The following is a 15,229-nucleotide window of genomic DNA, read 5'->3' on the forward strand; positions in this document are numbered from 1 at the left end:
CACTTGCCTTCTTTCTGAGTTGCTTTGACCTTATGTAATTTAATATTCTTTTGCTTGAGTTACATTGGGGCGAGTTCCTCAACAATCCATATCTTTAAAACCTTAAATTTGTTTGATATTTTTAGGACCCCAATCTTATTGTCTATGTGTGTGTGTGTGTGTGTGTGTGCGTGCGCGTGAGAGAGAGAGAGAGAGAGAGAGAGAGAGAGAGAGAGAGATCTACAGAGGCCAAGTATGACCTATGGGACTAATTACAAATATCAACAAAATGACCTAAAGGCCAAGTATGACCTATGGGAATTACAAATATCAATAAAATGAAACTAACAAAAAGTAAAAAAACAAGGTCCTATAAATCTAGAGGCTCAATGAAGTCAATTTGTGCTAGTGTGAGTTCCTAGGGTTTTTAGAGAGTGGCGCTCTTTAGATATTTAGATTGCTTTTGTTCTCTTGTGCCAAAAGTGATGACCATGTGTCCCTTGTGCACTCTAATATAAAACTAATGGTAATCTCACCCACGTGACGACCAATGTGGCTTTTGTTTATGACCTTGATCTTGGTGCTAACACTCTCTCTGTTTTTGCTCCTAAAGCTTATCATTGACGCACCCTTTATATTCTTAGGCCATTTGAGGATTGCATTATGCCAAAAGGGATGATTATGTGTCCTTTGTGTGGCTTTCGTGTGTCAACGACTCTAGAATCTCATTTACTAAACACTTAACCTTGATCTTTGGTGCTAAAGCTCTCTCTTTTTTTTGTTCCTAAAACTCCAAATTGACTCACCCTTTGACTTTCTATGAACTTGGGCTCACTTGAGTTTTTACTTCCTTGTTGAAGGCCCAATCAGTCTTGAGAGGATACCCTTCTAGCCCTGGACATAAGGTAATATTGCATATGTGTGAGCTTGAGCTGCATCTATGTCGACCTTATTTTTCTTGAACGCTTCCATCGTGACCAAGTAGGCATAGCCTCTCCTCAAGCTCTTGATTCTCTTGATTCAATTTGGTTACCTCTTGTTGGGGATAGGACCCCATTTACTTTGCTTAGTAGTGGGAGGTCGGCTTGGGAATGAAAGGACGCTTGCAAAAGATAATGTCCATCCTTCCTTAATGTGAAATTGCAAAGGTTGATTTTTTTATTTTTTATTTTTTATTGGAGAGAGAGAGAGAGAGAGAGAGAGAGAGAGAGAGAAGCTTTTAACATCGTAGGAACAATCCCAAGAGACTGAAACGATCTATCCAAAGGGAAGTGAGATTTGAACACAGGACATGTTGAATATCAACTCCATGGACTAACCACTTCTGCCATATTTAGGTGGTAGAAGGGTTAGCCCATTTTTGTTTATTTATCCACACACCTAATGAAAGAAGCAATCCGGAGAGAGAGAGAGAGAGAGAGAGAGAGAGAGAGAGAGAGAGGTTTGATGAAATTATTAAGGCCGTGTTGAATATCAACTCCATAGCCTAACCACATTTAGGCGGCAGAACGGTTAGCCCATTTTAGGTTTGATGGAATTATTAATTAGTTCGAATTTTAAAAAGTTGGAGTTACCAAAATTCCATCATATTGTCAAGCCAATAATGTATGAAGTACTTCTTGACATAGATATTATAAATAGTGCTAAAAGCACACGCATATATGTAGATAGATATTCCACAGGCATTCACACTTCAAAAGGTAGAGACTAGAGATGGCGCATCCTTGTTAATATATCACTATGCAGGGAATTTCTCTGCGAAGCATCTGTTGCCATCTGCAAGCGCACGAAAAAGCATGCCGAGCTTTCTTGCCAGAGACCTCTCCTCCTCCCGGCAAGGTGTTTTCCCTTGTCTTCTCAAATTTTCATAAAATGCATGAATCTTCCTATAATTTATATCCTAAGCACGTACTTTAGGATAGTGATGCCCCAAATTTTCACATATTTTAATTTAAAATGTACCAGGAGAAAAAAATTGATATCAAAAGCTCAAATGTTACTTTAAATACCTGCATGCATTTATGCATACATACATAAATACACTTCGAATCTAAGACTTGCAAAGCTTGCTCTACATACATACATACATGTGTGTGCCATACATACATACTTGTACATACAGATATCCATACATACATACATGTGTGTGCACGCATACATACATACTGATATCCATACATGTGTGTGTGTGTGTGTGTGTGTGTGTGCACGTGCGCGGGTGGATATGCACATATTATAGAAAGAAATAGCCTTCATCTTTGAGGTCAGAAAGGCATTGTGTGTTGGTTTTCTTAGTTGGTTTTAACTATTACACTGTATGTACTTGAGTTTCTGTTACAAAGTAATTGAGAGGCTCTTACGTATCACAGATGCACAATTACGCTTACCCCACTGGAAAATGCCATTCACAGCTTTGACACTTCTAGTTTAATGTTGGGGGATTGCAAGCAACCTCGTAGTGTGAGGCCGCGTGATGAAGTAATGTTGATCAAATCAAGTGGTTTTGGGAGCAGGTAACTACGATCCATGTGTACTTGACAAGTTGTGTGCACATTGTTCAGGTTGGCATGCGGTTTTGGAGGTGGACAACTATGGACACAAGGCGGGACTATGCTTCAAGAGGTATGTCTCTACACCAGACACCTAACCTATTAAACCAGCTTCCTGCGTCCATTCTACATACCAGTTTTTGAAAACACATACCTTTGTTTTGCAAGCAGGTGGAAGATCAGAAACCAAAGCGTCTTCTAACCTCTCATCTGATGGGGAGAAAGTGTCCAAACAAAAAGAGGCTTTGCAGGCTACCTTAGCACAAATTTCCAAAAATTTCGGAGGCGAGGCTGTCATGTGGTTAGGGAGAGGCAATGAGATTAAATCCATCCCCGTCATCTCTACCGGATCTCTAGCTCTCAATGCGGCCCTTGGGGTTGGTGGCTTGCCTAAGGTAACTTATCATCTGACTAAAATACGATTCATTTAACGTGTGAACAAGAGTTAGAATGGCAGTCTTCCACGAGGAAGAGCGCAACGTGTGAACTTTGCAGCAGCTGCAAGAGCAGACCCTAGAAAGCTCTTGGGTAGAGTCTCAGATCCAGGTGGCCTGCAGCACTCTGGAGGCTATTGAGACCTTGAGGACTGAGTAGTAATGCCATTATGTACATGCCGCCTTCTCTCCTTGTGCATGAATGATTGGATCACCTGGAACTTTGTTGCGATAGCCAGCTCTCCCTATAGGTGTAACAGCTTTTTCCTTTTAAGTGGCCCTCATGGATATTTTGGGAGACATTCTCAATGCTCAGACTCATCGCTGTGCGGCTTAATAAAGGGTTTACACCACAAACATAAACTGCTTCACCCAAGGATCAGACTCAAACATTGAAGAGAGCGATTGGGCTGGTTAGTTGTCATGTAGTATACTCCACAGGTGGTCTCTCCCTTTGAGAGTCCCTTGAGGTGCCCTTCACTGCACAGGAGCTTGCAGCAACAGTCCCTCGCCAGGAAGTAACTTGGAGAGGACAGCTTCTTCTTCCTGCACTATAGTGCAGGTGGCACACTTAAACTCGGTGGCCTGGTTTGATCCCAATTACCATGAGTACAAATCAAAATCGTGGACACTTCATCTCTTACAAAGTCTTGGGAAGACGACTAAGTGTAGATACAAGGCGAAATTTGATGAAGGTACTTGCCTCGTCAAAGGCAAGAAGAAGAACTACTTTGTAGGTACAAAGGGAGCAAAACAAGGGAAGCTTTAGAGGCTTGTTCCCTCCATCCCTTCTTTGGGTTGATCTGTTAATGCTAGGGAAGGCCAATGCCTCTATCAGATTTGTGGCTTAAGAGGTTGGGCTTGTCACACGCACACCTGCCGTACTAAAGTGCTACATGAACATTCAGCTTAGTCATTACACTTAGGACACCATTTTGATGGGTATTGAGCATGTTGTGAGCCCTTGTCCAGGGACAGTCTACCAAGCGCCATCCAGTTCTAGGGTCCAATCAAGTCGTGTGCGAGTCCTGTACAATCATATGTGACCCACTTGCAAGCTGTAATGTTGTACAGAGTTCCAGGCACTTATTAGACGCATGGTAAGTCATTTAGGAATTTTAGAGTCTACCTGTGCGAAAGCTGTTTTCCATCCAAGGCCACTAGCAAGGTAACGAACGGCCATGGAAATGTGATGGAAGCATGGGCAAGGTTGTGGGCATCCTATGGGTACCCATTGACCAAATTGTGAAGGGCAATGCCCATTTGGAAGGAGGCGCCCAAAGAAAACAAGAGAAAAGCAGTTATTTGATTGTTTGTCCTCTTTTTCCCTGGATGAAAGCATCCCACAAAAGCCTTGTGGTTGGTTTATTGTGCTCTCGGCAAGAACCCGTAGGAGCAGCCCACATAGGTAGTGATTGTGCTCCGACGGGCAAGAACTTGTAAGAGCAGCCTACTTGACACCTAGTGGATGGTCTTATTGTGTTCTAGAAGACTCGTTGAGCTGTCCACTATGGATTTGGAAGAGCAACATGCTTCCGATGATCATTCTACCATGGAGAGAGCAACCCAAGTTCTCCAAGTAGAGATTCCTCCATTTCTAGTTGCAAGTACTTCTACACCTGACTGCCGATGCACTCCTCTCATGGCAATCCTCCAATCTCTTGAACAAAGCAACACCACTCAGGCTCTTCTTTAGCAACAAACAAAACGTCCACACTCAAGCTCTTCTACAACAGTTGTTGCTATCCTGTGGGGAGTCAGAAGAAGAGAGGCACCAATAGCATTGGAACTTGAAGACCGTTGTCTTCACTTTGAAGAATAGTGTTTAGAATGCGAAGAATGACACCAAGAACGTGACCATGAAAAACATCGTCTCAGTGTGTCACATGCATCTGCACTTGGATGCCACATGGACATATCTTTATAGCAGGTGCAAGTCTTAGAGTGGTAACTAGCCATTTGTGAGCCCTTGTCCGGGATGAGTCAGCTAGGGAGGGTCGTGGTTAGGTGTGCATGCCCCACACATGAAGTCAGTGCATGTCCCGCATGTTTGTTTAAAACTTCAACCCTTGAGAATGATGTATAGGTGGACCGGGCTTTGCTCGGGCTGCCAGTCGTATGGCAGCCCATGGCCCACCAGAGGGCTAGTCCAAGAGCCTCCAAGAGTCCATGGGTATGGGAGCTTGCCATAGGCGAGCCCTATGGAGTCCTGTCGGCCACCAGCGAGAGGGCTTTCAGCCAGCAGCAAGAGCAGCCTCTAGCACCCATGCAAAAGCGATGGCATTTAATGCCTGTTTTTCCTAGTCGTGAGCAGGCCTATGGGTATGGGGGCTAGCCATAGGCCAGCCCTATGGAGCCCTGTCGGCCAGCAAGAGGGCTGTCAGCCACCCAGCAGCAAGAGCAGCCTCTAGCACCCATGTGAAAGAAATGGCATTTAATGCCCATTTTTCCTAGTTGTGAGCAGGCCGATCAAACGGACCAGTGTATGGGATTGCCTATATAAGCATATTCAGTCTTTTGCATCAGTCATCTCATATATTCTGCAAGAGCCATGGTTCAAGGGCATAGACAGCCAAGAAGGGCCAAAGGCAATGTGGAAGGTGAAGATCAAGGGTCATCTTCAGGCTGAAAGTCATCTCAGTCCAAGCCAGTTTAGTCCTAGTTATTTAAAGCCATAAATTTGTCATTCTACTCATTCAGTAAAGCAAATACACCATATGTAGTGTGGCCCCCAGCAGGCCTGTTCTCCACTTAAGTTGCAGATACAGGAGATGAAGCTTCAGATGTAGTCGGACAGTGAAGCAGCTGCTTGTGCTGCCATGCAAGGGGACCAAAGATGGCGCATTAAACACGAGCAATTTCTTGCAGCTCTGGATGCAAGGGTGGGACTGGCGACTTCCTCAACTCATCTTCACGAGAAGGTGAACTTCAGTAGGTATAATGGTAAACTTGACCCCCCTACTTTGTGTTCATTCATCAATTTTAAGCTTATTTTGTTGCGGGTAGAAAGTCGAATGTGGATAAAGTATTGTTAGCTAGTTGCTACATTGAGGGTGAGGCCATTTCTTGGTGGACTCATTGGGCCTAGGCCAATTCCCGTTTTGGAGTTGCCGCCTATGTATGGGACCACTGACCTCAAGAAAGGGATTTTACCATCTCATTGTCTTGAGCGGCTTGAGGACGAGTTCAGGGGATTGTGCTAAAAAATGCAACCAGTTCTCCAATTTGACAGCCAAGTCACTCACATGGCTTTACAGTTGAGCAAGTATGAGGAGGACAAGAGAGGGCAGTTCCTTTATGGTTTAGACACACATATCCAATGTGATGTGCGTATGTTTGGACCACCGACCTTCTAACGGGCACTCGCGCTTGCGCAAAGTGCCAAAATGAAGTACAACGGTGGAAAGCCCAAGACTTCCGATATGAATTGCCCAACGTAGCCACTGTAGGTGGCAAGGGCTAGAACTGATTAGGGTTTTTCCCAGGACAAAGCATGGGAGTCTCTCCAAGGGCCCTAAACTTACTCCAAACCAGAAAGTTGAGGTAGGCAAGAGTGGAGGTAAGCTCTGTTAGAATTGTGCATCTCAATGTATTTATGGGGTTTGCCTATTTTATGGGCTTTTATCATTTTCTCCTATTTTTTAGTAAGTCGTGGGCAGTCGACCTATTTCTAGAGGCAGTTGGCCTGCTAACATATGCACTATAAAAGGGGTCTTCTCATTTTCACTTGATGTAGTTCATTCCATGCACAGTTCAACACTACTTGCTGGTTATTGCCATTGTAAAGCTTCAAGCTATTATGGTGATCTTGTCCACAAGCTCTCTCTCCTTTGCTCTCTCTTCTCTCTCTTGTTTTGTCTACGCTTCCGCTTGTGCATATACTCCAACATGGTATCAGTCGCTTAGGTACCTGGCTGCCATCATCTGCAAGTTTGATCCTTCCTCTTTGCTGCGTTTCCTGGATTTCACAACAGTAGCTGCGTTTTCTGGAGATCAAACAATGGCTGTGTTTCCTCATCATAGCTGCGTTTTCCTTCTCCCGGAGGCTTCTCCCATCTGCGTTTTTCCTCTTCAGGCTTTTACGAGCTTTTGTTGGCTTCGTTTTGCTTCTACATGCATTTACAGCAATCGTGTGAAATCTGAAGGTTGTTCTTACAACATGGACTGTAGTGGAAGGTGTTTTCTCGCATGTGGTGCATCCCGACAAGCGGCCCCGACATCTCTACCTCTTCCCCGGCCTCACCTCCCTCTAGTTGGGTGTTTTTGGTGAGTTTTGGTGGACTGTTTTGTTGCCGTCCATCCTCTTTCTCTCTTAGATTTGATAGGGGGCTGATTGGTCTTGGTGCCTTGCTTCGTTGGAGAGTGCTTGAGAGGAGTCTTGGAGTGCTGAGATTTGTATACTTTGTTGTTGTGGATATGGCTCCTCCCTGTATGAACAAGGATGACCTTAGCTCCCTTCTCTTGGAAGAAGAGTCTGTCCTTGTTTCTAAGGGTAAGATGAAGGTGTCTCTTAATAGTTTTGATCAGGCACTTACTTTAATTCAAAAGAAAGGTCGGAGTCGTTGCTTCTCATGTAGAAAGAGAGGGTATCTATCCAAGGATTGTTTGTCCAAGAAGAAGGACAAGACCAAGGGCAAGTCTTCATCTCAGAAAAAGGGCAACAACACGACACACAACAATGATACAGATACTTCCAGCAACACATCCAGGGCTCCCAGGGTGCTTCCGGCTCGGGAGGACCAAGATGGTGTACTTCTCTAGTATGCATGCAGGTTCCCCCATGTGCTTCTAGCCGGAGGAGACTTGTGGGCGGGAGAGGGGATTGGTAGCAGCTCCATTTGTTGGTGCATGGGAACCGTGAGTCGGAGTTCCAAGCATTAAAAATCTGGTAGGACATGGTCATGTTTGGTGTAGCAGAGATCATGGACTGGATCTGTTCTGAGTTAATTGTTCGAAGCTTTTGGGACGTGATGTGTTCAGAGTTCATTGTTGGGAATTATTGGGCGCGGTGTGTGTCATGGCTCTGTGAAAATGGAGCAGGACAAGTGTGGGCATGGTGGTTGCAGAGTCAGAATATTTTATGATTCACATGGGGGGTGCCCGGACAGAGTTTAAGATGTGTGGACATCCCTAGGTGTGAAGGGGGGAACTAGAAACATTAAGTTTTAATGTTTAATTGGAGTTTGCCCCTAGGCCTTAGTGGCTCTAGGAACTTGGGGCCCTAGGGATTAATTTGGGGAGGAGTGTTTCTCTCTCCTCTCTCTCTCTCTTCCCTTTTTGGGAGTCGTGGAGTAAAAGAGGAGTTTCTTCATGTGCATGTTTTCCTAGCGTGGAAAAGAGGAGGAGAAGGGCTGTTGGAGAAGTCGTGTTGCTGCTGCTGATTTTCTGAGTGCGAACCAGCCGTACAGCACTGTACGGCCAGAACTGTGCAAGCACTCTCTCTCTTTCTCCTCTGTTGCTGGCTGCGCACAGGAACGGCTGCTGGAATTCTCTGCGCACAGGCCAGTACAGGCTGTACCAGCAAGTACACAGCCCGTACAGCCCTGTACGACAGCCGTACAGTGTACGGACAGGGCTGACGCACGCTTTTCTGAGTTCTGAAGCTGCAGGCGGCGCTTGTCAGGTGGCTGGACAGACCTGAATACTCTGATTCAGGTTGGTACAGGAGTGGACAGCAGGCTGTCTATGCAAGTACAACTCCTGGCACGTATCCCGAGGCGGTACAGACGGGTACTGTGCTGATTTTCAGATCTGTACTTTCAAGGACAGCATAGGAGTGAGCATCAGGAGGAGGATACGGGCAAGCAAGCACACGTGTGAAGCAGGGTTGTGGATTCAAGTGCCTGCAAGCACAGATTGGTGCTGTTGCTTCCTCCAGTGTTGTTTCTCGAGCTGAACTTGGTAAGCTCTGTTTCTGTTCATCTATCTCTCTTTCTACTGCTTGATGTCTGTTGCAGATATGTGTTATCTGGCCCCTTGTGAGAGGAGGGGTATGGCAGATTGACAAGGGATTAAGACAGAGATTGGACAGCACATGTATGTTTGAGCTGAGAAGATGTATCATGCACTTGAGTTATGCCAGATGTATGCCCATGGCTGGCCTGCTTAGTGATCTTGGCTGATCAGAGGGAGGCACAGTGTGTTGTTTGAAGACACAGATCTGTGTGCATAGATCCTCTGTGCTGAGAAGGATTTGTGGGCCGTCAGATTGGACTTACAGGTGTAAACTCTTGGCTGGTCTTTGTGTTGTACTCAGCCATCCATATTATTTTAATTGAATAAAGAAATACCGCAAGGGGCGCCAAGCTTTGGGGCCAACAGGTGTCGCTGTGTTTTCAGATTTGGGCACTCTAGCTCCAATCTGTGTTTTGTTTCTCATCTAGACTACAAGTGGACGGGTGATTGCTCCTACCGCACTCTGGTTTTCTATCAGAGGCCGGTTTCAAGGTTCCGTTGCCGGGACCAATCATCAACTTTCTGAAGGGGGTGAGCTCGTGGTTGCTTTGGAGAAAGCCATCGCTGAAAATTCAGCAAACATGTCTGATACAGAGGAAGAGTACTTCTATCATGAAGAAGAAGAGCAAGAGACTTCTCCTGAGAGAGATGTATCTGAGGATATCTTTGCAGGAGAACAGGCTGCAGATGTTGAGCCTTATGAGGATGTAACACAGCCAGAAGATGTGCATGGTAAAGAGGATGATGATGCTCGGTTCAAAGATCGCTTGGCTAGTGTTATGGATACTTTTATGCAGCTCACACAGAGTGAGAGATTTGCTGAATTTTTGAGATCTCGCACAGAGCCCCGCACAGAGCCCCAGAAAAAGAAGAAGAAGGTTCGTTCGAAGAATCTTCCTCAGGGTCATAGTGGTGCCATCCCACAGGAACCATCTTTTGGCCAGTTTCCGAATATGCAGCATGCTTATGGTGCAAACTCTCAGAGTTCCTTCTATGGACAGCCACCTATTCCTCAGCAGAATATGCATCCAGGTTATTTTGGTGGTGGCTCGGTGTTTCAATCCATGACTGGGGGTTACCCTCAGGGAGGCATGGGTATGTATGGGCCTTTTGGAGCCAATTTTCAGCCTGGCATGCAAGGGAATATGTATGGTGGTATGCAGTCCGGTATGGTTGGAAATATGTTTGCAGGCATGCAACCTGGGATGCAAGGCAATATGTTTGGTGGTATGCAGCCAGGTATGCATAATGGAATGTATGGAAACATGGCTGGAATGTATGGTATGCCTGGCATGGGAATGGGAAATGTTGACCCAATGATGGGTATGAATGTTGGGGGCAGCAATCTCACGAAACCACTTCCATATGATAATCTAACGCCTATGGGAAAGGCAAAGGATTACAAGGAAGGGGGAGCAGTGAAGTTTGACACTTTTAGTGGGGCCAAGGATAAATTGAAGGCACTTACCTTTTTACAGCAGTTTGATGCTGCTTTTTCTGGTGGGAATTACACAGAGTCCTCTAAGGTGAGGAAAGCTGCCACTTTTCTCAAGGGCAATGCTTTGCAGTGGTGGTCTACTCTTCTTTTGCAGGGCATAGCACCCACTACATGGGTCTAATTCAAACAGGTTTTCTCTTCCGTATGGCTCACATCTACATTTGAGGTGGATGTTATGACCGCATGGCACAAGCTGGATGCTTCAAAGTGTGATAGTTTGGAGGATTATAACAAGAAGTTTTGGGAAGCTCTACTCCCAGTGACTTCTTATCGTGCCGTGCCATTATCTGAGCAGGTTGAGAAATATTGTTGTGGGCTGCCCAAGGAGGTACGAGATTATTGTATAAAGACAAGAGTAACGAACATGTCACAGATGATTGAAAATGCTATGACAGCTAATGCGTTACTCACAGGTGGTTCATCTGGGTTTAAAGGCAGTAAGAAATTGAGCAAGAAAGCTGAAAAATTTGGGCATGCTTCTCGTGATACTAAAGGGTCTTCAGAGACAAAGTATAAGAAGTTGCCAACGCCCAAAAGGACTTCTGAGGAAAGACAGGCTTTGAGAGATGCTCAAAAGTGTTTTTACTGTACTGAAGAGGGGCATATGTCATTCAATTGTCCCAAAAGAACGTCCAAAAAGGACCCTGACAATAAAGGAGAGCCCAAGCCAAAGAAACAAAAGCCTTCTGCAGGCTTAGTTCCTGATCTTGTGGGGGAGCAGCTAGGTGGTGAAGCTACAGATTTGTGCAGGGCATGGGGCAAAGTGAGAGATCAGAATGCTTTGATCTTCTTTGACACAGGTGCTAGAGCCAACTTCATTTCACCAGATTTGGCTGGCCGATTGGGGATTCGCGCAGAGGAGATGGGGCCGTTACATGAGGCTAATATGGCTTGTCCAGGGTATGCAGAACCCGTTACTCCTATCATTGGGAAGCTTCGGCTTCATTTGCAGGGTTATGTGGACAGCGAAGAGTTCTTCATCATGCCTTTGGATGGCTGTGATGTTTTGTTGGGAATGCCATGGTGCCACAGGGTACATGCGGTGGTGGATACTTACAATAGGAAAATTACTCTGACTCATAGAGGGAAAGAGCATGTATTGGATGTAAAACTCAAAGGGGAATCTGTTCCTATTGTATCCGCTTCGGCGATTTCATCAGTAATGAAAAAGCATCTTTCCGCGTACTTGATTTATATAAAGGATGCACAGGATGATGAGTCTAAGTCTAATTTGTCAATGTTAGATAAGGACAGGGCTGATTTCTTAAGTGAGTTTCAAGACTGTTTTTCCGAGTCATTGCCAGGAGAATTACCTCCTGAGAGGCCAGAAGATCATGCCATAGATCTGATTCCTGGTAGTACTCCACCGAATAGACCGCCGTACCGTGTTAGTGCAGCCCAACAGGAAGAGATTATGAGTCAGGTGCAGGAGCTTTTGAATAAAGGGTTGATACAGCCTAGCTCATCACCCTTTTGCTCACCTGTGCTCTTAGTGCAGAAGAAGGATGGTTCTTGGCGCATGTGTATAGATTACAGGGCGCTAAATAAGAATACCATCAAGAATCGATTCCCCATACCGAGGATCGATGACATCTTGGACCGCTTACAGGGCTCCACAGTTTTTAGTTGTATTGACTTGAAAAGCGGGTATCATCAGATACGCATTAGACCCGAGGATGTGCATAAGACAGCATTCCGAACCACGTTTGGGTTGTATGAGTTCTTGGTTATGCCCTTTGGTTTGACGAATGCGCCTGCCACATTTAACAGAATGATGGACAGGATTTTCAGGCCTCATAGAGAGTTTGTGGGCACATTCTTTGATGATATGATTGTGCATTCACGAACTGAGGAAGAGCATAGAAGGCATTTGGCCATTGTGTTTGCAGAACTCAGAAACCATAGATTGGTGGTTAATGGCAAGAAGAGTGAGTTTTTCTTGCAGGAGATACATTTCTTGGGGCATATTGTGTCTGGTCATGGAGTCCGTATGGATCCAGCCAAGGTGGAAGCAATACTTAATTGGCCAGCTTTGAGGACCGTGCATGATGTACGCAGTTTTCTAGGATTGTGTTCCTATTACAGGCGTTACATACGGCACTTTGTTGAAATTGCTTCGCCTCTTCATGCTTTGACGAAGAAAGCAACTCCGTTTAGATGGGCTGATCGGGAAATTACAGCATTCAAAAAGCTCAAAGAAAAGCTTACTTCGGACCCAGTATTGGTGTTACCGGACCTCCGAAAGGCTTTTGTTGTCCAGTGTGATGCATGTGGAAGTAGCATTGGTGCAGTTCTCATGCAAGAGGGACATGTCATAGCCTATGAGAGTAGAGTTTTGCAAGATGCTGAGAAGCATTTACAGGTGTATGAGAAAGAGATGTTGGCTGTAATTCACGCTCTTTCTACATGGAAACACTACTTGCTTGGGGCTGATTTTACTGTGCAGACAGATCATCAGACCTTGCGTTATTTCCTCACGCAGACTAAGCTTTCAGAGAAGCATATGCGTTGGGCAAACTTTTTGTCAATGTTTCACTTTCAGATTGTGCATGTGGAAGGCAAAAAGAATGTAGTGGCAGATGCTTTGTCACGCAAGCCACAGGTCTCTGCAGTTTCACTTGCTTATCATCATGAGCTTGATGAAATGAAAGAGCAGTATGCCCATGATGAGGATTTTGAAAGGTTGTATGATCAGATGTCTGAGGGTCAGCGGCATGAGCATTATACTCTCAGAGATGGGTTTTTATTGATGCATGGCAGACTGTGTGTTACCAGGCCATTGCGACTCAAGGTTATGATTGAAAGTCATGCTCCACCGTATGCAGGTCATAGAGGTATTGACGCCACGATCAAAGCTGTGGAGACTTTCTTTTATTGGCCAACCTTGAGAAGAGATGTTGATGCCTTTGTGAGGCAATGCATCGTATGTCAGAAAGTAAAGTTTGACCGTCAGAAGACACCTGGGTTATTACAGCCTTTACCTATTCCGGATAGACCTTGGGAGAGCATTGCCATGGATTTTGTATTTGATCTTCCACGGACACAAACGGGAAATGATGGCATCTGGACTATCATATGCAGGTTCAGTAAGCAGGCACATTTCATTCCCGTGAGGAAGACAATTAAAGTGGATCATATGGTGAAGTTGTTCATGGCGAACATCTTCAAGTATCATGGCTTGCCTACGTCTATCATTAGTGATCGTGATCCACGGATGACGAGTTTGTTTTGGCGAGGGTTGTTTGACAACATGGGTACAACTCTCAAGTTTTCATCGTCATTTCATCCACAGACAGATGGTCAGTCAGAAGAGGCTAACTCTACAGTGTTGGATCTTCTCAAGTGTTATGTGTCAGAGCACAAGCAACAATGGGAAAAGTATCTTCCTTTAGTGGAGTTTGCATATAACAACACTGTACATAGCTCGACAGGCAAGGCGCCTTTTGAGATTGTAGGAGGAGGGAAGAAGGTACCACCCATTTTGCATACAAAGGATAAGATCTTTGAGGCTGATCCGTATGTGGAGAGCTTGGATGAAGCTTATCGGAGAGTTAAGTTGGCCCTCCAGAAAACTCAGCAGAAGCAAAAGAAAGCCGCAGACCGTCACAGACGTGATTTACAGTTTGCATTGGGTGATTGGGTTCTTTTGCGCTTTGAAAAGGCTAGACTCAAGAAGATGAAGGGTAAAGAGCGCTTATTCCCTAAGTTGAGCATGCGATATTATGGGCCTTTTCAGGTTTTGGAAAAGATTGGTGAGGTAACCTATCGTTTGAAGTTACCAGATCACTGGAGGATTCACAATGCTTTTCACGTGAGTCTTCTTAGACCTTTCCGTGGGGATGTGCCTGAGGATGTATCAGATGAGGCTCAGCCGGAAGTTGAGGAACTTGATGAGGTTCTGATTCCAGAGCAGATACTGGCACATAAAGAAAGGAAGGTACGAGGTAAAGTTTCCCGTCGCTATCTTGTGAAGTTCAAGAACTATTCACCGATGGATGCGAAGTGGATGGAGGAAGGTGACTTAACAGATTCACCTCAGGTTTTGCAGCTTTATCTCGATGCCTTTGAGTTAGAGCCGACTCTTATTGTGGCTCATTCAGGTTCAGCAGAGCATGGGTCTGGAGCATTACCTGATGCTCAAGAGGGGGGTAGCACCTCCACTCCCTTGATACAGACAGGCTCAGATGACATCTAGAGGTCGCTTGGTGCAGTTTTTCACTCACCCGAAGGTACTGAGGCTGACAGTACATCTGTTTATGGGACTTCTATGATATATGTGTACTAGTCACATGAGATTGTTGTGGATATGTATGGTTCACAGTGGTATACAACTTGGACTATTACTATGCCATTGGTTTGCAGTGAATGTTGATACATGTGTGTGGCTCAGAGAGATTGGGACGCTGATCTTGCCATATTGTATATTTCACTTTGCATATTTTGATGCATCACCAGAATGCAATCGAGTACGCTTGCCATCTTTCAAGAGGGGGGTATGTCATGGCCCTGTGAAAATGGAGCAGGACAAGTGTGGGCATGGTGGTTGCAGAGTCAGAATATTTTATGATTCACATGGGGGGTGCCCGGACAGAGTTTAAGATGTGTGGACATCCCCAGGTGTGAAGGGGGGAACTAGAAACATTAAGTTTTCATGTTTAATTGGAGTTTGCCCCTAGGCCTTAGTGGCCCTAGGAACTTATTAAAGTTTGGGGCCCTAGGGATTAATTTGGGGAGGAGTGTTTCTCTCTCCTCTCTCTCTCTCTTCCCTTTTTGGGAGTCGTGGAGTAAAAGAGGAGTTTCTTCATGCGCATGTT

At 45.2% G+C, this 15,229-nt stretch overlaps 1 protein-coding gene across 2 annotated transcripts in view; it reads left to right on the plus strand.

Moving 5' to 3' along the window:
* The first annotated feature begins 1,616 nt into the window (after window positions 1-1,616).
* The window catches only part of LOC147633346 (uncharacterized), a 72,404-nt gene continuing 58,791 nt past the window's right edge, over window positions 1,617-15,229 (plus strand). The window contains exons 1-3 of one of the 2 annotated variants that reach the window (XM_086806408.1): window positions 1,617-1,818; window positions 2,541-2,601; window positions 2,700-2,923. In XM_086806408.1, the coding sequence (XP_086662534.1) occupies window positions 1,720-1,818; window positions 2,541-2,601; window positions 2,700-2,923 (384 nt within the window). In that variant the 5' untranslated portion in view covers window positions 1,617-1,719. The remainder of the gene's footprint in view (window positions 1,819-2,540; window positions 2,602-2,699; window positions 2,924-15,229) is intronic. The other variant, XM_086806407.1, reaches the window with a different exon arrangement.

The sequence above is a fragment of the Cibotium barometz genome, chromosome 12, assembly GCF_041138505.1.
Source record: "Cibotium barometz isolate CiBa-2024 chromosome 12, ASM4113850v1, whole genome shotgun sequence".
Classification (NCBI taxonomy): Eukaryota; Viridiplantae; Streptophyta; class Polypodiopsida; order Cyatheales; family Cibotiaceae; genus Cibotium; species Cibotium barometz.